Consider the following 24,370-nt stretch of genomic DNA (forward strand, 5'->3'; position numbering starts at 1 on the left):
TGACACTGTTCCAGCAAAGCTCTTAAAGCCAGACTTTTGAAGATATTTCAGGACCAAAGGGTGAAGATGAGTAGTTAATAGAAATTTCAGAAGAATGCTTAGACCTTGAACACTGCAGCGATGTAGTTGGAAAGCATGGTCTAACAGACTGCGTTCTGCTTAGTCTCAGATGCAAATGTGTCCCACTCTAGAGGTGGATCTATGTTGACTTTTAACTTAAAACTCTTCTGAGTACAGTCTTGTTTAAATACCATTCTCTAGGCTATTCCGGCTGAGAAACCATGCTTCAGCCTACGTGCCAGATTTTAACAGAGAATGATTAGAAAGTTATTCCAGCTTAGCTTCAAATGACATATTTTAGCCTCAAATGCTCTAGCTGGATCTCATTTCAAAGGAACACCCTCACCTCCTAGATGTGTCCTATCTTGAAATACATCTCCCCGAATCCTTCCTCTTCTCTTGCACTGGGCAGCCAAAGCCATGGATGATGCTAAATACATACACAACAAACTACACTGGACCAAGTTAGCTTAAATGGAAGAAGGTTCAGTGTTGCTATGGCAGTAGATTTTCAAAATCAGGACACAAAAGGGTATTGGAAACCTAACACTCATATGAGTCATTAGAAATGACAGTTGCAGAAATCCTGAAAGCACTAATGTATCCCTTAATTTGAAGGGGAATTGAATATTTGTTTTTATACTGACTGATGATGTTCAAATCCTTGTGACAGCATTAAGTACCACAGATGACTTTCTTATTCCAAGTATACTAATAAGCAAGCCTTAGAGCTCTTGGGGAAAGCACAGCCTATTTTTTTAAAAAGCATCTATGACATTTCTATTCTGTAAAGCTGCAGGTGACATAGGTTTGAATTTAGCAAAATTATTACCTTATACCCCCCAAAATGCAGCATCTTAGTCACCACAGAACTAGCTGGGAGAAACTTCCTTGCAACTCACTGGATTTAGACGGAAGATAGAGAACATTTTTAATAAGATTTTCACAGATCAAACTCCTGTTTTTTCTAGTGGTGCAAAAAAAGAACTCAGTGGCATAAGTGTTGGGACATGCTGAACCCACATTTAAAGAAATTATGAATTCTTTTAATAGGAAATATATACTATGAAACAGTTACTTTAATGCAACCTGAGAACCCCTTGAGTTTTTTGGCAAATAGATATTTACTGGATTACAGATAGATGTGGGATTTATTTTTCTCTTTATTCAGCATGAAATAGAGATCCAAGAGTTTTAAAATGCATCATCCTAGAAAGGGTATAATTTCCAGCACATTTATAAATACAGTGCTTTTATCTCCAGATAAAATTGTCTTTAAAATGAGATTTAAAAGGAAGCTTCTATCCCAGACTTATAACAGAAAAATGCTGCATTTAGTAGCTATTTGGAAGTCAATTGTAAGCAGATGGACAGAGCAGCAGGAGCACAATATCCATCGCTAGACACACCAGTGTTTTCAACATTAGCATTCCACAAAAAACATCCACCTCACAAAACCCCCAGTATTTCTTCTGCTTTGCTAAACCTCATCAAGTGCATGTCTACTGCATTACGCTTCATTTTTAGCGTCTGAATTTTCAGGTCAAAGGAATGAACATTCAGCTGAATTCTTACTGAACCTTTTAAAAGAAGAAAAGTCTGGCAAACCCAAAACCTATTGACAAGTAAAAAGCCAAAATAAAGTTGCCTCATCCCCTTCTTACAGCTGTATAATTCTCTTCCTGTAATTGCACTCTGGGTGTTGGGGGATTTACTGGAGTGATGGCAGATTAAAGACAAAGCCACATGCTCGACTGCCTCTTCAGGCACAGGCAGCAGGTATCCTCAGTGATAGTCCCAACATAATTTTTTCTGCATTTGCTGCACCTCAGCTAGGTCCCTGTAGGGTAGACTTTGAGACTCAGCAGTACCAGGTTGGTCAAAAACTTCAAAATCAAGGTACTTGTAATTTCCCTTAGTGCTACATAGGGTGGGGTGGTATTTTAGTTGTTTTTGTTTGTTTTCAACTGGAGAAATAACATGCCTGAGCTATAGTTTTCAAAGATGTGTCCACCTTGAGATGGACATTTTCCACACAAAGTAGTGTCTCCATATGCTCTTTGTGGGAAGAACATACTCTAAGAGGGATGATAACTGCATTTGTGACTGGCTCCTAGGCAAAGGCTTTGGAAATAGCACTGGAAAATATAAGTCCCCACTTTAACGTAGTGCACATCTTAAACTCGACAACAGACAAAATGGGCTGAGAGTGCCTGCAGCTGCATCAGTGAGGGCAGGCTGGCACTCAGGTGCTTGCAAGTTCCAACCCCCAGAACAGCCTCCTTGACAAATGCATGAACATGATCCAGGGCTCTGCATTTGGTCACTCAGGTTTAAGAAAACAGGAAGTCCAGGAAGGTACTAGAGGGACTTGATAAGAGACAAGTGAATGATACAACTTGATGCATTCCTTGACATGGGATGTATGACACGGGCATGTCCCCCTGCACTGGATTACACGGGAGGATATTACCCCTGTGAGAGGCCAATACTAAGAGGGCAGTAAGTTCCTAGCTAGATTGGGAAATCCAAAATTCAGTATGTAACAGCTTCCCAAACCTGGTCTTAAGACAGTGGAGCAGGGATCTGAATCCCAAAGCTGTTCAGCCCAAATACCTTTCTGGTCACCCTCGTGCTGATCATCCAGTTACCCAAACAACATCCCAAGCCTGCTTCAGTAAGGAAATTACTCATTCACATTCTCTTTCTTCCCTCACTCATTCTTAATTCTCCTTTGCATGGTAGACTATTTGCAGCATAATCAGGGAAAGCAACCATTCAGCAAAGCCTCTTAATCAAATTCTCAGCATCTCTCTTGAAAAATAATTTCCCCACGTAATTAGTTTTAAAACGGGAATTAACAGCTGCCACTGATGTGGTGCTGTTTAACAGAAGGGCCCACAGCATTGTTACCAAGTGTAAATTTTACTTTACACTTGTATATGTAGACACTTGTATATGTGAACATGTATAAGGTTAGATATAAATAAGAAATATATGAAATATATAGAGCATATAAAATATATACTTAAAATATGGAAAAACATTAATGTAATAAAATAATACACTTAATAAATCTGAATTAACAGGCACATGACTTTTTCCTTGTACACATGATAAAAATCCTGGGCAGGGTGGGGCAGAAATTCCTAGTTGGAGTTCTATGTAGAGGGTTGAGATTCTACTGAAATGAAAATTAAAGCTTTGAACTGACTTTAGTATTGACTGTAGAGAAAACCATTTGATAAACTAATTTTTCTATGTGTTTTATCAAAGAAATTTTGGCAGAGCCAAAATGAAATGTCTTGAGTTTGACAGCATGGGGGAACAGCAGGTACACAAGGCTAATGCCTTATCCTCCTCTCTCAGAGCCCTAACTTCAAATTCTTGCTGTGGTCCCAGATTAAGAATGCTTTCTGTGAGATTAGGACATAGAGTCTCTGCACTCTCTGTGGTCACAAAACCTTCCCTGGATGTGCTTAGAAATTCTCCTTGAGGAAGGCCTTGCACTGAAAAAGGACTGAAGCCAGTTAATGTGTTAATTAAACCTACAGATGAAGGATATTTGCCAGTGGTGTTTAATACTACACATCAAGAGACAACAGTATTACACCTTCACAACCCCGAGGCAGCTAAATTGCTGGTATTGCCATTCTACACACAGAAAGCAAGACACAGAGGACAAGTAAGAGGAAGAGGCAGTGACAAAGTGTGAATTAGCTCAGAAATTTTTTTGGCTAGCACTTTTGTCCTCAGGTGACAACTTTCTTACTTAAGGGGAGCTGCAAATTAAAGGACTTTTTATTATTGCTAGAGTTTAAATACAGATACTGTTTTTTTAATACAACTGAACTCTCTGTATCTCTGCATTAATATTTAACTGCTGTATTTTTGCCAGGTCAGTAGGAAAGCCTGAAAATAGTCCTAGAAAAGAACCTGTTCTTTTCTATCCCAGATCTTGTGCACCCTAGGCACCTGGGCAGCTGTGCAGTGCACTAGTGTAGAGCTCAGCTGGCTGTAGGAGGGCTGCACTTTCTGTGAGGCAATTACTGCAGCTCTGCTCTGTCCTGGGTAGCTATAACTGACTTTTTCAAGTTCCTCTACATTACCAACATACTGTCCCATACCCCTCTCAGAGGTCTGTCTGACGTTGCCCAGCTCAGGGTACCCAGCATCTGAAGGGACATAAGGTTATCTATACTATCTTCTTTTACCTTCTTCTGCTAGCTCCCATAAGTGGTATTTGAAGCAATACTTTAATGCATCCCTTTCTTACTGGGCTCAGAACAGACGCTAGCCATGGTGCCTTGTACTGGTGCATGAGAGACATCTCTCCCAGGACTGGCTTGCAGTGGCTCTGGGTCTGCATGTGAAATCCAGGCTTCTTTTTTACTTATTCATATATTGTATTTATCTTCTCCAATTCCAGTGATGTCTTAACTCCTTTTATTTTATATGCTGTGAGTGCAGTGACTACAAAAGGCCAGAGAGTGAACACATCTCTCTTTGCCCTCCTTGCCCCAGTGCAGAGCACTGGCTATAACCTGGAGTCACCCATTCTGCAAAGCAAAGCAGTCCACTTCTTTTCCAGCCAGTCCTTGATCTTCCCCACATGCTGGTCAGATGGAGTTGAGCACTGAAAGCATATATTTGTGGGGCCTTACACAGAGAGGACCAGTTCCCTTCCCATGCAAGTTGCTCTGTACCCATCAGACAGTAACAAGGTGCCATCAAAACTCACTTTATAATCTGCACTCCAGCTCCCGACCTTGAAGTTTCTGTCTTTGCATGCCATTACTAGACCTCAACCCATCCAGCTAGTCGACCAGCAAGCTTCAAGTAAGAGAAATGTTTTCTAAACCTTCATTACAGTGATAATAAAATGCTGACATAGTCTAAAACTATTCTTGCCTACACGGCTCTGCTACCAACGTTACTGCCAGAATCATCATCACCATCAGTATTATTACCATCTTTAATAGACAAGATAATCTCAATTATCATTAGTGCTAATTTATTATGCTCATCATCAGCTCTGTCATCAGTGTCACTCGTCTAATCGTTGTTCATAAACGTCTAACAAAGAAAAACAACTGTTAATCTGCAACATTTAAATCAAGTCGGCTCTGGAAGCAAAAGTGGGAAGATATACAAAACTCTCAGACCTCCAACAGCACTGTAAATACTGACATTTTGGAATAAATATTGTTCTCCAGAAAATGTCTTTATCCTTCTTCTACAGAGGCCAGTGGAGGAGTAGCAGGTTTTCATCAGAGAAGGTGGACAGTGATGATCTATCTGCTCACCCCTCTGCAACAGACCCTCGTGCAGAGGACAATGTACAGTCGTCCCTGGCTAGGGAGTGATGCTGGCTCAGGATAGGAAACAACAGTGAAGGACAGGAGCATACCTGCGTGTTTATCTCCAGCCCCCAATTGCCGTTTGCTAGAATGATCTTTTCCCCTCAATTATTTCATTCCATGACAGTGAACTGCAACAGCTGAGGCTCAGCATAATTCACAGTCAGGCGCATTTTGTTGTTTGAAAATGGGAAATGCTGGGATATTGCCCAAAGATAGACATCAGTGTAGCAGCGATATTTTACAGTCACTGCAGAAACTCTTCCCTTTAGGACGTTCATTAGAAACCCCTGGATGACCCTCAAACACCTGCAGATGTATTTGTTCAACAAGCCTCAGAGCCTGAACACTGGAGTTACGAGACCTATCTCACATATGCCACAGATGAGGGAAAACAACCCAGGACACATCATTTCAAAGCCAGGTGCCTAAAAAAGAATTTCCTGGACTGTCAGCAGGGTCACTTCTGCAATACCTGCAGAGCAAAGAGCCGTACCAGCAAGCCCGCTAACAGCAGGACTGTTCCCACAGACAGCACAGGTCTCCTTGAGCTTCAGGCATGTGCGTGGAAAGCCAGATGTCCTGGTTTGTGTCTCTGGCCCAGCACTGGGCCACTGAAGCCAAACTCTTCCCTGACCCAATTGCACAGATGTAAGAAGAGCAGTGGTAGCACTTCGGAAGAGCAGCTGCAGGGTGGGACTGACATACGTGAGACCATAACTATAAATTCCAATGCAATGAGGCATTTTGCACTTGTTTCCCTTTGGCAACCTGCGGCACAGGGGAGAAAGCAAACAGCAACCAGCAGTGGAGTTGTTTCAGCAACCCAAACATGATTGCTCACCGCTGACATCTGCGTGACGGTCATCCACTCAGGAGGGATGTGGAAGTGAGCACCGGCTGAGTCTCCCAATAGCACAACCCCTTGCGAGTCTGCACCTAATTAACACATTTTATTAGTCACAAGAGCAGAAAGAGCAAACTGAAACAGAGCATAAGAGCGACAGCAATGGCAGCTGATGGAGTCACGGGCAACTGGCTACAGTACCCTTCGTGTAGCTGAAATGTTTAGACCCTGCAATGGGATTTTCGCTCCATCTGCAGCAAAAAACCAGGCATGTGCCAACAACCCTAGAGAAACAACTGGGGACTGGGCATGAAAAACAGGGAGAGGTCTTGCTATTCAGAAAAAATCCTGGTTGTATTCAAGGATGGATGTGTTATTTCAGCAGAGGCTCTGCTGTGCAGCCAACATTTATTTTTACTACCCATAGAATATGTGTTAAAAAGTACTTAAACATTTAGGGAAATCGGATTACTCAGGAAATTGCTCAAAGTTCCTCATAACAGAACTGGGCGGTGGATGTGCTACTCATATGAGTATTTCTGCTAGAACAATCTGGCTGGTTTATAATTAATGTTACTTAGCATTCGTAGATTGCCTTTCATCTAAAAATGTTGAAAAGTCTTGCCAGGCAATGGTTCATCTGCAGGATGCTGATTAAATGTAAGGCAAGGTGAGCAGCAACTGTAGTCACGGCTGTTTAGTAAGGGTGTTACTTGTGCATATGTGTATACACAGGCACCCACGTTGCTGTCAGGGAGATCAGCTGATGCCATCACTTCACCTCTTTAAGGCCTTCTCCAGAAAAATTATCAGCCCCATTGCCGGTATTTACAGCAACAGGGCAAACTGGACAAACGCAGATGTTAAACTGCTCTTCTGAACCCCAAGGCCATCCCACTGGGTTAGGCTTCAGGCACCACAGAGGATGCAGAGGTGACATCTCCGTTTGCTGCTGTCCCTGATTTATGTATTTCAAATTAATAACTGAGCTGGCTTTCAACAGGAAATTACCAGCAGCTTGTGCTTTTCACATTTCATCTTTGCCCATCCTCAAGATAAAAAAAATATATTATTTTGCCTTCCTCGTGAAGTTGTAAAGCTTGTTGTCTTTCCCCTACATTGACAATGACCGTGAAAATATTAAAATATTTGTGAAATGAATACAAAAGACACACTGTATTTTGTATTGACTGTAAAGATTTACCTTTGCAGAATTTCTCCTCATAGGGAAGTCCATCTTTTGGATCCACACCCTGTTGGAGGAGAGAAGGGGAAGATAATAGTATCTATCTAGCACCTGAAAAATGGCAGTGCAAAACAGAGGCTGAGAATTTAGTTCTTGAATATTTGCCTACAGGAAGCACTGCATCATAATAATTATGCTTTTCATTACTTATTTTAATAAGTATATGTACATTAAAATTAATTATAATAACTATAATTTAAATAATCATAAGCATCAATAAACAAACTTCTCTCATAACTGCTTCATCTATGTTACCTTAGTTTTTAACAAATACAGTTTTATTACTTGGAATATCAAAGGCAGTAAATAAACAGGAGTAATCTGAACCAGTTAATAAACCAGAATAAGTAAAAAAGAAATATTTGCAGACAATTCAAAGGGAGGAAAAAGAAAAGCAGCAATCAGGAAGGAAGTATAAGGTGCAACTTCATTTACTTACCCATATGCCATTGCAGTTAGAATCACTTTTCACATCCCAATTATCAGGACTAAAACAGAGTTACAAAAGGATATACAGTGTTACAGAAAATAAAGTAAAAGGAGCTTTTGAGGAAATCAGATCCTTGGTGGCATTTTTCACTAAGAATATAAAATAATTAGAAATTCCTTTCTGCACATCAGGGTGGGGTTTTTTCCCCCTTTGAATCTAGGACAGGCACTTTTTCCTAGCAAAATGCAATATTAATTTAAAGTTAATACTGGAATTTGCTAAATTAAACTTTCAGTCTGCATGACTTCACTTCGTGCACTTCATTTAGGTGAAGTGAATGGGGATGATTTTTGCAGCAGACAGACCCTTTTTCCCTGCCCTTTTCCTCGCTTTTAAGTGTTGACTGAAATCCACCAAGCCCCTCACTACAAATTCAGTGTGTAGTGATGAAGATTTGCTCAGGCCTCTTTTACAGAGAGACTCCATCTATTCAGTCTGGCCCTACACACGGGAATCTGTAAGTCCATTTCTGCTAACACAGGTGTGCTGTCCAGGCTGAGGGCACATAATTCTTCCAAGCCCACACCCTTAAATTCAGCTTATCGAGTCACAAGCTGTTTAATGTCTAGGCTTTAAAAACAGTCCTGGTTAACAACTTCTTAACAAATCCTTGGTAGAGGAAAGCTTTATATTTGAAAGAAGATTTTGAGTGCAGGGTAAAATAGCAAGAGTGAGGGATCAAGGCCACTTTGTTATGACTGGCCGTGCTCTCCATTTCAGGTGTGCATGGAAGTCCATGCTCAGGCAGCTGGGATGTATTCACCTAGAAGATATTCACTTAGAAAGGCACACATTTAGCTCCACATTTCCACCAACACAACATGAGGATTGGATGCTGGAGCTCAGCAGCCAGCCACAAGCCCCACTGTTTTACCCTCCTGCCCTGGTGCTTCTTAAAGTGGACACAGCCTGCATTAGCTCAAGTGGCATAAGGCTTGTAAGCCTCAGCAACTTGGTTTCTCTCCCCACCTTTGGTCTGTCTGACCAATTTTGGCTGCAGGCACTTTGGAGAAATGAAAGAAACCTGTGCACCACCACTGCTAATGCGCCCCATCCCTGGTCTCAATCATCCCCTCTTGTCTCCATCACAGTGAAATCAAGCAACGATCAGTGATGTGCTCTCTTAGAGTATGGCCAAAACCAAATATGGAGCTCATTCTTCAAGAAGCCACAATTGTTAAGAAGCCTTTAAAATAATTAAAAGCTTTACCGTCTGCCAGGGTACACGGTGGTGTTTTTGTCATTGCAGTCTCTGCCTCGCCAGTGATAGCCCCTCAACGTCTAAAAGCCGGGAGAAGCACACAGATAGGATGGTCATTGTTACTCTTGCACTTTTAATTTAAAATATCTAAAATGAGAATCTAACTCAAGGTGTTGGAATAAAACCCAGTAAATAGGTTTTATTCCAGAGTCCCTTTGCTAAGCTTTAATAAATGACATCTTGCACACTTTGGCGCAGAAATAAGACAAGCTGGCAATTTAACTTTTTTTTTTTAATGACTTTACTTCACCTCTTATTAATTTGGTAAACAGACCACTCATCAGCAGAGTAATTTGCTTCTGCAAGAAGCACAGCTTTATATGTGCATGTCCCCAGGTGGCATAAATGAATGATTGATTTTTCATCCAGAAAAAAACCCTACCTTTCATGACAAAAAAATCCCACCATTCACTTCATTCCTATATCTATTTTCACATGAATGAATAAGACTTTGTAGAAAGTAGGAGGAATTCCATAGACATTCTCATCATCAAGGGATTACTGTACCAAAGGAAAGGCTTTGCTTACCGGGAAAGTACTAAATTTATCTCCATCAAAATCTTCAAAAGGCAGTTTATTTCTTATAACACTGTAAAAAACAAAAACAACAAATGCAGTGTTAACATATGGAAGGGAATCTATTCAGAAAGAAGAAAACATAGTAAAGTGTACAGAATAGATAATAGCTGGCATGTCATTCACGGCTCCATATTCTGTTTTAGCTCCGTGCTTGTACTTCAGCAAAGTGATGCTGTCCGAAGGAGAAAATTCTGATTTCTTTCAATATCTGCTGACTGAGCTCTGGAGGTGAGGTTGATGGACTCCTGTATGGATGCAATGTCGAACCTTCAGTCTCTAAAACAAACTAGGACATGAAACCTGTGGTAAAAGCAACTATACATTTTTGGAAATAAATACTACGCTCAGCCTGACTGATTCTGCAAATCTGCCAGATACGAAATACTAATGAAAGTCCTTGTACTTGGGAAAGAGCTGCAGAATGGGGCCTCATGGCAAATACCCTTTCTCATACTCATCCCTTGAGCCTTTACACTGTCTCTCTGCTGTTGTGTTCAGCCTAGAAGACTTGCAGTTTGCATACCAGGCTGCAGCTACACACACACTCACAAAATGCTTATTTTATGGGGTAAAAGAGGGTTTAATATGAAGAAGGACCATACGTGCTGAATTCACAGGTGGCCTTATGCTTTAACTGAGGATCAGAGTCTCATCTTAAAATTCTGTATCTAGTCCCACAACCTTCTGGCCATGCTCAAACACATTTGAGAAAAGTATTTTACCCTGAGTTGAGCAATGAAGACCTGAGCTCTCAGTGGTCCCCCATAATGCTTAATTACATTAACCTTTGAAAATGACATCTTTTTTCCACTGTGACTTCTGTTTCCAGCAACCCTATAGGTTTTAGCAGTACCTGAAGCAGGTGTTAAAATGATGGTGTCAGCTCTGTGCCCCTTCCTTTTTAGCTTGGACATGTGCTAGTTTTCACATGGTGCTGCCCAAGCATGGCACCCCTCTTTAGCTATGGGACACAGCTTAGCGCACCTACATTGAGCAGCCTTTCATATCTGGCCCAGCAGGCAGCATATCTTTGAATGATATGCTAGTCAGCCTTTCCTCGAAAAGTTTTCTTTCCGAGATTTTGCAACCTCTTGAACTCATAAGAGATGCTGAACTTGGCTCAGAGAGCAAATAGGTGCAATGAGGGTGGATTCCTCAGACTACATGAGAATCAGGATAAGAAAAAATACAGAGGAGACAGGTGACATGCACTCCTTGTGGGGCTTGTAACCCTTATTCTGTCTGTAACTAATAATTTCCACATGCTGTGTTGGGCTACTTCTTCTCTGCAGTAAGGTTGCAAGGAACTGGCACAGATCCAGACCAGCTAAAAAAGTCCAACTGCCAAACATGCTTTGTGTAGCTATAGAAAGAAGATAGAAAAAACCAAAGAGAGTGAGAAAGTGCATGACAGAGAGATTAGAAGAGTTGAACACGTTCAATCCAACATACGATACACAATTTGATTCCTGCGTCCACTGCCTGAACTCACAGAGCTCAAACCTAGATTAATTGTCCTGACTTACATTTCAAAGGCACTTATGAGATGTTTCATGTTAATCAATAGACTCCTGATATTTGCAGTTTCAATTAAATGAGCAGAAATAGGTGAGCAAGTTAGTCTTGGCAATCAAATCAGTCAAAATATACTGCTGATAATACTGGTTTATTCTTAGATTTGCTTGACTCCTCCAACTCACTGGAGTACATTGGCAAATATGCTTTACGAGTAACAGCCCAGCTGAAGTCCTTGGCCTTTCTCAGAAATGGACTCGAAGTCAGCACTGCTGTAAGTCGTTTTTCCTGTCCACCATCCACCTGGGCTTTCTTAAATACCTTGAGATTCTCCTACACTTTGAAACTGCCATTTAATTCATGTTCTTCACAGAGTTACACAGGTGCTGGTGGCTTTCCTGCACTGAGCCATGGGCACCACAACTGTGCGAGCAAATGAAACGGAGAAGTCTCTTGGGCTCAGGAAATCTCAGGAGAAAATTGGCTCCTTCCTGGAGGTGTTATGTTTTTTGGAGTTGTCATACATTTGACCTCCAGGACCTGCTAAAATTATGCAAATATTTTAAGTACTGGAAAAGCACAGGGATCCCTCTGAGGAATCTTACTTACCTGAACTCTGTGCAACCTCCCTCTATGCTACCTGGACAGTGGTTTTGTGAAGGAAATTAACAGAAGTATAGGAAGCTTTGTTAACTGAGGATGACTTTTGAAAAAACCAAATGTACCATATTCTGGTTTTGGTTAAGGACCGAAAACTTTATACATACTATTTAATCTTCTCACACAGGTTAGCCAGAAGAGGAAATGCACATAGGCTTGAGAACCCCATGAAGCTTTTCTGGAGGGGAAGAAAATAAAAGAAGATGGATGCATTAGTTCATAGAGGCCCCATGGCTTCAGATATTCAGTGTCAGTAAAGTCCAGAGCTAAATCATGTATTTTCTGCTAGGAACATCTGAAAACTCCAGTGATGCCATTAAGGATGCTACAAGCCAGAAGATTTAGACCTGACACAGCAGTCAACTTATTTTGACTGAACACTTTACAGAACAACCACTCTTGTTTTCAAAGAGCAGTAATATTAAAAAGGAAGAAGCTCCTGTGAAACTGCCTCCTCTCCTGTACCCAAGTTATTTTTTTTATTCTTTGCAAAAATTACTTTTCTCACGTTTGAGACACATGATGGTATCTGCCACTTAGTGCAAAACTAGTGAAAGCAACACATTGTGGGCCACGAAGCTCATTTCTGCACACACGGGGAGGGGTGGATAAGATGAAGGATAAACCCAAAGAGAGGAGAAAGAAGATCCAGCATGTGCATAGAATGCCCTTGACTTTTTAATGAGATTTTTACCTGGAAATCTCATAACTAGATTTTATCTTGGCCAGACTTGCAAGCTGTAAAAGACAGCTGCTGCAAGATACACTCTTTCAACATTAGACCATAACCATGGGCCAATTCAGTTGAGGTTCCAGGTAACTGGGAGGCTTCAGAAGCTGAAAGAGACCTTCCTAATGAATGCTCAAATTATGCAAATACTGTCCTGCATCAGCAATCAGTCCCACAAACATGCTGCTCGTGTGGCTTCACTGTAAGTTCAGGTGGTCTTTAAACACTGAGGGCATTCAAGTGGTCTATAAATACAGAGGGCTACTTGATGCACAGTCTGATTAACTGTATTCACTAAGGCTGCATTCAGCATGTAAATATGAAGCAGATGAGCAGATGGGCATATTCATAACTTTATGCAAAGAAGGGTAATTATTTATATGGCCACAGCATTTAAAAGCTCTGTCCTTGAACCAACTCCCTTGTGTTACACATTTTATATACACAGAAAGAAAAAAAAAAGATGGTCCTTGCCCTAATAAGATTACAACCCAAATCTAACATAAAACAGAAGATAAAGGTTGGACACAGCTCAGGAGAGGACAATGAAAGGCTATTACTCATCGTGAGGGACAGTAACCCCAATGTATAAAGCTCTGGGTGACAAAGGAGAACTTCGAGACAGCACTGCAGGGCAGCGAGGCAGTGGTGCCACGGTGCATAAGGCATTGCCCTGCAGCTCCAGGGCAGGCAGGAAGGTGTTTGCTTGGACAGGTAACAAGGAGTGATGGAGATGAGGGTCTCGTGCTGCCCAGGGCAGGAGGTCAGCCACAGCAGTATGTCACAGTCAGGATCTCAATGTGGAGAGGAGGGCTGGTGCAGTGGAGAGGGGAGAGAGCCCCTAGTACAAAGATGGTAGCCAACATTTGCACTTGTGGTAGCCAACATTTGCACTTGTGGCTGAAGTGACCAAGCAGCAAGGTGAAGATGAAAAAGAGTGGTACCTTGTGGGGAGACCTGTAGTGGAGGTGGAGCTGTAACAGCGCACTTTCTGAAGGATGCAATAGAGAAATCAAAGGAGAAACAAAGGAGGAAAGTTGGGGAGACAAGAGACAAGAAACCTGCAAAAAAACCCCACCAATTAACTCTCTTCAGTTCTGTCCAACACACTGAAATGACAAGGCTGGAGTCGCACTGGCTTGGAGGGGTCCATGAGGTGGAGGGTGTGTTGGTGGAGTCAAAGGAGAAACCAGAACACATCTGCAGATGAAATGGGTAGAAACGGCCAAAAGCAGCCAGGGAGCGGGGCCTTTCCTTGAGTTGAAAGACCAACCTGGTCCGACTGCTGCAGCTCCAGCTGCCCTGCACTCTTCCCCATCCTTCTGCACCTCTGTATTTAAGTTCCCTGTCAGCCTGGCTGCCTCAGGGCTACCTCCTACAGCACTGCAGATCTCCTCTCTGCCTTCTGTGTGTGCCTATGCATGTATGTCCAGGTAGGCAGAGAGCATGAGAGGCATGCGAGCAGAATGTCAGCTTTTCTCAAAGAGCTTTGCAAACCTATGTACGCCTTCCTGGAAAGAGGAGAGAAACCACTTCCCCCACCTCCTCCATGTAGTACTAATCCCACTGCTGCTTACAAAAGCACTAGAGGATCTTAAAGCTTTCCATCAAGCTAAGATCTGCAGTGTCTTCATTTGAGCTGCAGGCTTTTCACTTCAGCCTAAGTCACAGCATGCAAAGCCTTTGAAGTTATGTCATCTGGAGTCAAAACTGCGCCAGAGACAAACTACAGGGCTTGCAAGAAATAAATACATAAATAAAACCTTCTTTCATTCTGCTCACAAGCTGCATTTAAAGACTACACTTCACTGTAAGTAGAATAAAATCTTTCCTGCCTTTTTCTCAGCTAGTCGTTTGAAAATTGTTGCCGACTGGATCTCTGTTAGTTTCAAAGGAAGACTATGCTGCAGCCCCAGAGACTGCCTAACTTTGGTGGGAACAACTGGCATGATGGTGCCCTGGAAGTGGTATGGGTGAAGTTGAGTTGGGCTTTGAGGACTGGCTGCAGCAGTGTCCTGGAGAACAACCTCTTGCTCCCCAGCCTACGCAACCCCACAGCACGTGGGGCAGTGATGTCAGGATGTAATGTTTCGGCTCTGCTTGGGGGTATGCAGGAGAGCAGCATGTCTGATCTTTGAGGGTGTCTTGGGCTACTCTCAAAAGGCAGCAAGGAGCACAGGGTTAAAAAAAGGGATAACCTTTGCATGTGTAAGTGAGAGAGCACACTACCTCAGGGGAGCAGGCACTACAGGGCCCTTCCCAGCAGAGCCATGGTTACAAATGCAGTAGGTGTTTTTGGGAGGAGACGGGTTACTGGCCTGTGTGTAACGTGTGGGTGGGCAGGAGACTGGTTCATACCCTCCTCTGCCTTACAATTCCCTTTTGGCTCCGTCCATGGCTTCCTACTTCTGCTGCTGGGCTGTGAGTTATAGACACCATGTAGTCGCAACAGGATTGCATGCATGGAGCTTGCTCTCATTAAATGCCACAACCACGACTCTATTCATCATTTTTTCACTGCTATTGCTCAAAGATGCCTCTTAGTATCTTCTCCACCCATAAGAAAACTTAGTGCTAGAGGTGTTCACAGTGATTGATAACATCAATATTTTATTCATTGCCTGTTAACATTCCCTAATGACATTTCCGTAATTATTTTAATTGGTTTTACAAAAAAGAATAATAATGAGCCCCTAATGCTTGTTGGTGTTTGGTTTAAGACAGTTGCTCACAGATGGCTCACTACTTTTAATGAGTGGAGACATTTATTAGATTTTTTGGGGTTGCAGCCACTTTCATTGCATCTCTACATCTGGAAAATACCTTTTCTTTTTCCCAAACCCACAATGATCCTAAGAAATGCCCAGTAAATATGAACCCCTGGGAGCCAGACAGACCTCCCATTCTCATTACCAACAGCCATAATCACACCTCTTTTTGTATGCACAGTCACACACAGCTGCCAGGCAAAGATGGGGACAGCTAACTTGCAAAAACCTCTTCAGAAGGCTTTCCCCAAACATGCAATGGGGCAAAACCAACCAAAACAGAAGATACAGGAAGAATTAGCAGATATAATTTGACGCTTCTGTCCAGCATGAGCCAGAGCATAAAAGAGGCCAGGTGAATGTTTTTCTCTCTCCACCAGTGTGGATGCAGAGATGTCCTACCACAGATAAGGTCCTACACATTCAGCCAGGCAACCCTCTCCCCAGGCAGCGAGAGCACCTCAGCTGCTTTGGCCTTTGCTCGCTGTCCCATGTATCTGCCTGGGCAGGCAAACAGACCGTGATTTGGCAGTGTTCAGATTGGCAGGTGATTTTCTTACTATTTCATCACACACTGCCACTGTGGGATGTGGGGCTTACGGAAGCGTGCCACACGCTGCGCTCTCTCCTGGAGATTTTCCTTTGTGGTTCTTACTATATTGTTTTTCTGGATTTGAAATTAAATTAACTGCAATCTGGGTGAAGGGGAAGTTGTGAGATACAGTAATGCCTCTAGAAATGTTGTTATTTTTAATTTTCTAGCTTTAAAATAAGTTTGAGCAAGGGTCATTACAGGGAACATGCTAGGAATAACTTCAGGAGAGGCCCAACCAACCACATGATACTTATTTTAATTTGAGCTGACGTTGTATTGTGCAGTTATGTAGGTTTAGAAACACGTTGACTGGAGAAACCCAACTATGGTCTTGCTGATTCTAGCTGGGGCACAGTCTGCTGGTCCCTCCCGCTGGTAAATGGGCACCTAGGAGCAGGAAGGGGCCAAGGGCATTGTGATGGAGATTGAGAGAGGTATCGGGGCATTGAGCAGCTTTGAGGATGTGGGACAGTAGAGGCAAGCTGGAAGGAGACCCCAATGCAGCCAAAGATTGATGCCAACCATGCCACCCTACCTAGGAGAGCCTGAAAGGATGTGGCATGCATGGTCCATGAAGACCAGACCATGCAAGGGACACAGCTCGATATGCCAAGGGCAGAAGCACGCATGAGGGAGCAAAGGAGCCCTGTATCCCAAGGGGCAGCACCTTCACACTGATCCCTCTTCCTCCCTGCACCTGCGCCTGGGCTCTGGCTAACAGAGAGGACCTCCTTGACTCAGCACCTCGCTGCGGGTGGTAACGTGGGGACTTGGACCCAGGAAAGGGGATTGGAAATTTCATGTAATTTGAGTGAAAATCTCAGGCCATCAGTAGCACAGTGCTGAATAGGAAGGAAAATGAATAAGATCCTGCTGGTTGCCGTTCTGCAGAAACTGAGACCCATCTCTCCAGCGCATTGTTTATTTCCCTGGCTTGGCAATTTGGCAATTGCCCAAAGGCTAATTAGGCACCTCAATTTTCACTTTTGCAAGTAGCATCACGGTAAGGACTCAGGAAGAAGCAATATCAATAATTTCTTCACAAACGGCTAAACCATTTGCTCTGCATTAAGTGCCTGAAGACAACTGAAAGCAAACTCTGTGGCTGAGCTGACTCATATAAGTGAACCTAGTAGAATAAAAGCTGCTCTCCCCTTCTCTGCTACCCTTTAGAGATCATCTATAAAGCTGAAAACTGGTGGAGGCGGAAAGATTTAAAATCCCAGTTTTCAAGTTTAAGAGGCAAAGGCAACCTCTCACAAATAAGGGAAAAATATGCAGAATTTGCATTCAGACCATTGCCTGAGCTTCAGACAACCCCAAAGTGCAGTCACTGTGCTCTGAGGCAGTGGCTCAGTTCATGAGGCTCCCTCTTACATACGGCTACAAGGGCAAGGCAGGGATGATAAGGGACAAGGAAGAAGCATTAAACAAGGAGAAACAATAATAAACACTGCAAGAAATTTGAAGGAAGGAATGAAGATCCTCTAGATGGAAAAGCACAGGGCAAGGCTGAGTGGGAAATTCCTGCTTTTGTAAAAAAATCTAAACAAAATCTATCTGCTTTGATTTTGTTTTAAGTCTGGCTGCCCCACCAAACGTGAGTTGGGCTAGTACAGGCAAGTGGAGCTGCACTATGGAACTCACAGATTATATTCTCAGCTGCTGCATGAATTTCAGACACAAATTTATGTCTTGGATGGATAGAGACAGTTACTCCTACTCTATAAGCAGTCTGCATTTTTCATGAGTTTTTTCCCACTCTCCCCATACTTTCATAGTTTCTCTCTATTATCTCCCTCTCCTTCTTAGTATCACCTGATAAAGCAGATCCTATACTGGGTAGAAGTAAGTGAGCATTCAATTCAATGATGATCAGGTGGGTTCACAATCAGGCAAAATAAATGAGAACTCACTCCTGATAAAATGAAAGTACAGTGTAAAACACCCTAATGCCATTGATTTCTTACCAGATCCTTGGTAGTCTTAATAATCCTTTTTGCTTTCCTTATTGCAGTACTCAGCCCCACCTAGGAGAGTAAGAACAAAATAAATTAAAAAAAAAAACCACAGATTAGCCTCACAGTGTCCTACCAATTTTTCTCCCCATTTCCTACCTTTTTTTTTTTTTTTTTAATATATCAGTCAAGCACAAAAGTGATGTATGAGTCCACAAACTCATCATCAGTTACTTTTTATTGGACTAACAATCAATTATCCAATCACCCCTATGAAACTCCAGTTGAAAGAGTTCATTTATTTTGCTCCAGGGCATCATTTATTTCCTAAGGAAAAGTCCGGATCTGTTGAGATTCATATCCTGACTGCACTGCGTGAGCTGCAGAGGACAGACTTCTCTAGTGACATCTGCTGAAGAACAACTCATCCATTAAACGGCTAGAAGAGGGTTGAGCGTGCAACATTGGTCTGACTTGCTGTGGAAGGGTACAGAGGAAACATTTGGTCTTGCACAGATAAGGGTTATACTCGGCTGAGGTTTATCCCAGCAGGGGCACAGCTGGCATGCAGGAAGGTTCAAAGCCTGGAATAGAGTTTGAAAGGCAGATCTCCTGCTTAGGATCTAGGAAGGTTAGCTTTTTGTTCTGGAAATATCTGCCCTGGAGGGCAAGTTCTCACTGATGGTGACAAGATTGGTTTTCTGTTGGGTCCATGCAAACTTGTGCTGAAGAAGCATTTTGAGATTCCTCCACAATGCTTATACCTGAATAAAAAGGAAGAGTGGGAGAACCATTGCATGAAAAGACCTTGGAAAGGCATCCTCATCAAACGAGAACAGGTTGGCCATCATAAGGCCATGGGTTACAAAGAAGTCAACGACTGGTGATACCCCAATAATTCCTCAAATCCCTTTACAAACATGTTCCTCAAAGGAGCAGGGGAAATTTTGTGCAAGGAGCACCATCTGAGAGTGTGAGTGACAGCCAGGGACCAGCACTGCTGGCAGCAGGAGGACGGATGTGCCACGCGTGGTGCAGCAGGGCTGTGGTCGAACGCACACAGACGACCGCTTACCACGACCAGGAATGGCCAAGAACTGCCAAGGTCCTGCTCTCAAGCCTTCCTCAAGACTCTGCCAAACCTCAACCAATAAATTTTTGCAGCCTGCCAGGTCCACAGCCCTGGGTCCTGCACAGCTAAATGCTGAGGCACAGGGAGTAAGCAGGAACTCTTTCTGCACCATCCTGTTATGTGTTTACCCCTGGCCTCAAGAAATTTGTCCCGTACCACAGCATAGAGGACTACACTGGTTTTCCTGCCACAAGGACTCTTCCCAGTCATGCAGGTGAGGAGATGCCCCAGATAGGCTCGTGCAGTCCAAAATGTTTAACAGCTCTGATGAACAGCACTTTCTAAATTCAGCCACATCTTCCCATAGGAAAAGAAGATCTCACAACTTCAATTTAGAAAAATAATTTAAAAAGACAGTTACAGGGGTCTGGGAGGGTGATTTAAATTTGTACTATGGGTGGCCTGCTCATGAGACAGCCAGTTGCCAAGTGCCCCTGAGATGAGCTCAGCTTGCAGACTTGGGTGCAAACTTCAGGTAAAAGCATTTGCTTTTGGCAGGGTAACACCTGTATGGTCCCCCCTGCTGCTCCATTTTCACTTTTGGACAATATTCTTCCATCTCAGTGATGATGATTCCCATAGATTGTCCTGCATTTATTAGGTCACCTTTGCAGTTGTATCTATGAGGCAGTATCTGTGTGATGGCTTCTGTCCTTCCTCTCAGCATTCAGCATGAAGAAGGCTGAAAATACTGCCCATTTGCCCTTTTTCAGAAGGAATAACTGCTTTTGTTCTGTAGGCTTTGAGGATCAGTAAAAAAATAAAAATAAAAAAAGGAGATAAAATCAATTACTTTTGAAAATGTTTCAAATGGAAAGAGAAATCCGGTGTGTCACATGTTAGCACTTTGTTTCTGAACAAAATAATTGTTAGTGAGGACAAACTGTTCTGTCTGACAATGATGTGCCATCAGTCCCTCCTACAGCCCAGCGTAAGGACATAACTGCTAGCTTAACACCAACCAGGTTTGAGGACTCTGAGGTAAAGTTCAGCACAAGTTTATATTTATCTAGCTAGAGCTACAGTAGCTCAGCAAGTATGCTTCACCAAGTGGTAGTATTAAAGCATTTGGAAAAGAAGAAAATATCCCTCGAGTGATGGCACCTTACTGAACAGCGGGCGTGCCAGCTTGGAATATTAAAGCAGCATATATTTGCATTTAAAGCAACCATTACCAACATTTTTTTACTGAGAATAAAATTTAGCATGTCATTATAATTGATTCAGGCAGTGATCAAAGCAAATTAGTTAACTGTGATATTCAGGGGTCAAAAAATTATAGTGAACAATATAAAGGGATAAGGAAGAATAAGCATAAGCAGCAAGGAACACAGACTTCTAAGTTACTGTTTTTTAATATATGTGTCACTTTAATATATGTGCTTAATATATGTTTAATTCATTGTGTCTATAGTCTTATAAAAATCTGGGTATGTCACAAATAGATGAGAGATGCTAGGAATGAGCCAAGACACTGTTTCCCAGTTTCCTCCCCCTGGGCTACTGCTGTCCCCAAAAACCAAACATGCATCTTGCATTTGACATAGTTATGTCGTACATTACCAGCTGCTGTCATTTCTGCAATAAAATAACTTGAGAGACAGATGAGGAAAATGGCTTAAAATTGAGTATGATAGATGAAAACTTTCCAGAGACGTAGGATTTATCAATCCCCTTCTGCTGGGCAGGGGAGGAGACAACTTTCTTGCTCTCAGCAGCAGAGCATGAGAAATGCACACTTCAGACAGCTAGAGCAATACTGCACGCAGAAAGCAGAAAACAAGGGAGGAAAGGCTGAATTGCCCCTGCATGTAGAAAATGTTCTCTCTGAAATGCTAAGGATGAGATCTGCTGCTGCTGCAGAAGTTGCAGCCTGCAACCAGCAGCCAGGACCCTGGGGTGGGCTGTGAAGGACTGGCAGCCAAAACACCCACCTGGGAGAAAACACTCTTGGTTTCATGGGTCACCTGTACTCCCTGGTTGACACCAGCATGTCAAGCCTGCCATCGAAGGCCATACAGCCCATACAACCTCTCTTGCTGCAACTCGGTTAGCAAGCAGCCTCCCCTCTTTCCCATGGCAGGAAAACCCCACCAAGGAAGGGGCTCCCTAGGCTCCAGCAGCTGATGGGGGAGCTCACAGCCTCTGCCCGGAGGGTGTGCGGAGGTCCTGGGGAGCAGCCAGCCCCATCCACCCAAATTTGCACAACCCTGCTGCTCAGAGTACACAAGATATCCACACCATGGATGGGGCCGAGAGGAGGGGGTTCACTAGGATTTCATTCACTGCTTTCTTTCAATGCTCTCCACAGAGCCTGTGTACTCCTAGTAATGATTTTTCTGCAAACAGATCTATTTCTCATCATAAACAAACACATGAACCAACTCTAATTCTCACTCATTTATCACCCCTGTTAGCCAGCTCTTTCCCAGGAGAGCAGATATTTACAAAATACTCCAAGTTTCCTGTCTAACTTATTTTCATTATCCTTTTACTAGGAGTATGCATACCAAGGTACCAAAATGCTGCAAATCTTGTTAAACAGCGCCGGCAAAACTGGGCTTTGTTCTACAACTCCCATCTTTCATTCTGCAGAGGCTGTAGTGGGAATCTTTATGATTTCACAGGACAGCCAAACCAAACAATATGTGCTCTGGACGCAAAATAAGGACCTTCCCTGCAAGCCCAGATCTAAAATATGTGAAGCCTGACTCAGTCCTTTCTTCTCCCAGGGCAATTACTCTGATTTCTGCTCATTTTATGCCACTTGTTTTTTTGGACTTGGACTCTATGTGTTCAGGATGAAACATTTTGATTTACATTTTTTAGCTTGTCTCTGCAAAACACAGTCAGCATCCATGAGCAACATTTTCTTGTCTTTATACTTTTTTCTGTCAGCCTCCCACCGCCAAAGCTGCTGGGCCTGAGGGTAACCTATGACTTGTTTTCAGGGATCCTGCCTGGAGCAGCTTCTGCACTGGTATGACACAGCTGCACGCAGCATCCTGCAAAACCCATGCCACCCTGTTTTCTTTGGGTTTATTTGGTGGAAGGTTGGGGTTGTGTGGTTTTATTTTTTGGGTTGTTTGGGTTTCTGGTTGTTTGGGGTTTTTTGGGTTTTTTTTTGTTTTTTTTTTTTTCCATTTTATTTTCTGTCAATGAAGAGGAGCAGGGGAAATGGTGATAAACAAGTGAAAGAGGAAGAACTATTGCTCAAACTGTGCCTTCTGCTATTGTTTGTCTATAGGTTGTTTCTTCAGGGCTCAGTTCTGACTCCAGCAGAAACAGCTCACATTTGAGTAGATTTTACCTATTTCCAGGAAGAAAGGCTAAAAGGAGGGCATCTTGCTCCCCAGAACATAGCCTGCCTCCCAGATGCTTGCTTTATGGTCTGTGGTCTCAAAAGAAGGAAACGAATCCCAGCCACAAGATCTACCTTTGGCTGGAAGCCTGCTCTTACCAGGAATGCAGAAGCACTCCTGCCCTGGAGTTTGGTTCTGCCTCACCTGCCGGGAAGCAGTTCACATTTTCACTGAAAGAGAGAGAGAAATGAGAGAAAATAGTGGGAGTATTTTTATTTTATGAAACCCCAAAGGGTTTCTTTTTTTCAGCCAGAATTGGTTAGCTCTTACTTTGTCAAAGAGCAGGCTGGCCACAGTAATGTCCATCAGGGATGTGGTTTTTGATTTTTACAAAGTCAGTGAATGACCTGTTAGAGGGGACATGAACCAGCATGAGTGCTTGCGGCAATAAAGCTTACTTTGGTAAGATAAAATAACATTAGCATAAATATGTATATTTTTTCTGACGTAAGATGACTCCCAGCAAAATCCTAATACTGGAGATTAAGATAAGTCTGCAGCCACAATGTCTCTAAAAATCTGGAGCAGAAAAGTGATGGGGAGCAGAAGAGGTGCTCTGAAAGGCACAAAGAATAGTACAAGCTCCTTCCAACACAGACTGTTTAAGACATTGCCAGCAGCAGGACTCCAGTGCTGAAGTTGAGCCATTATTCTAGTCCCAACAAAATCAATTAGAGTATTGCCATTTAACTGAACAGGCCAGCTGGCTTAAAACAATCTAGAAGCAAGCTGAGAATAATCTCCTGCAAACCTGTTTGCTCCCGGGGTCAGAATGGGAGCTTGGTAGGCAGTGCCCCTCACCCTTTTTGCTTGCTAAAGGAACATCCCTTTATCACAGGACCTGGTGCAGAAAGTCCTCCACCATGTGAGCTGATCTACCTTTTTACTAAAAAAAGTCATCCTAAACCAGCTAGCTTGGATGCCTGTACCCACTGTCAGCATTTCAGAGCGATGCTGCAGCCAGTGTTAGAGTATCTGCTAAACTACAAGGCATATTACAGCAGCTTTAGATACTGCCCAGTTTTCAGCTACCTGTGGTAAACATACACTTCTGACGCACCGGATCATTTTGCCTCCTGACTTGAAGGAGTCCCCAGTGTTGCTACCCTCATACTAAAGGTAGAGGAGAACCTCTGGTTGGGCAAGAAACATGCAGCAGGAGAGCCTACGCATGCACATCTCCCTGCACTTCCAGCCCTGGCCCTGGCTCTGCTCTGCAGGCCACTGGGGGCAATTAGGGGCTCACAGGACCCCATTATAAGTGACATCTGCTCGCACAGCCATGCTGGTGATCCAGGAGCCGCAGGTACCCCTTCCACTCTTCCCTATCAACACCAGGGGTCTGCTTCTGAAAGTGCCCACCAGTGGGGCAGCCCACCTCTCCCAAGGCCCCGGGGAGCCCCTGCAATGGAGCTGCCTTTGCCCAGGTTAGATGCTCTTCTCCTCCAGCTCCGCACTGAGAGCGCTGGACTCCGTGGGAATGGAGCAACACTTTCTATTCATAATTAGAGCCACGTCTCCTAGAATAACCACAGACTGCTAATGCCTCCAGGCAGGTTGGAAAAAAAATGGATTTGAGCTAATTTGTCAGAGACCAGGGAAGTATGTACTATAACACACGTATCATTTACTTGGCTTGCAGTGTCTCCATTATGTAGATAGTTTGCAAGGTCTCTGAAGCAGGGACTCTTCCTTCCCTGAGATACACAATCTCACTAGAGCAACATCACAGAAACAGAACAACATAAACTAGTGAAAAACAGCTACGTGTTGATATTTGCCACTTTAAAGGTAATTAAAACCTGAA

General features: G+C 43.1%; 1 protein-coding gene across 1 annotated transcript in view; it reads right to left on the reverse strand.

Annotated features, from left to right (window-relative positions):
• The window catches only part of AOAH (acyloxyacyl hydrolase), an 89,722-nt gene that overhangs the window by 40,897 nt on the left and 24,455 nt on the right, over positions 1 to 24,370 (reverse strand). Inside the window, exons 6-12 of the mRNA XM_074841534.1 lie at positions 18,082 to 18,141; positions 12,126 to 12,196; positions 9,793 to 9,853; positions 9,214 to 9,284; positions 7,953 to 8,001; positions 7,472 to 7,520; positions 6,265 to 6,359 (exon numbers count right to left, since the gene is read on the reverse strand). Coding sequence (XP_074697635.1) covers positions 6,265 to 6,359; positions 7,472 to 7,520; positions 7,953 to 8,001; positions 9,214 to 9,284; positions 9,793 to 9,853; positions 12,126 to 12,196; positions 18,082 to 18,141 — 456 coding nt within the window. The remainder of the gene's footprint in view (positions 1 to 6,264; positions 6,360 to 7,471; positions 7,521 to 7,952; positions 8,002 to 9,213; positions 9,285 to 9,792; positions 9,854 to 12,125; positions 12,197 to 18,081; positions 18,142 to 24,370) is intronic.

The sequence above is a fragment of the Strix aluco genome, chromosome 1, assembly GCF_031877795.1.
Source record: "Strix aluco isolate bStrAlu1 chromosome 1, bStrAlu1.hap1, whole genome shotgun sequence".
Taxonomy (NCBI): Eukaryota; Metazoa; Chordata; class Aves; order Strigiformes; family Strigidae; genus Strix; species Strix aluco.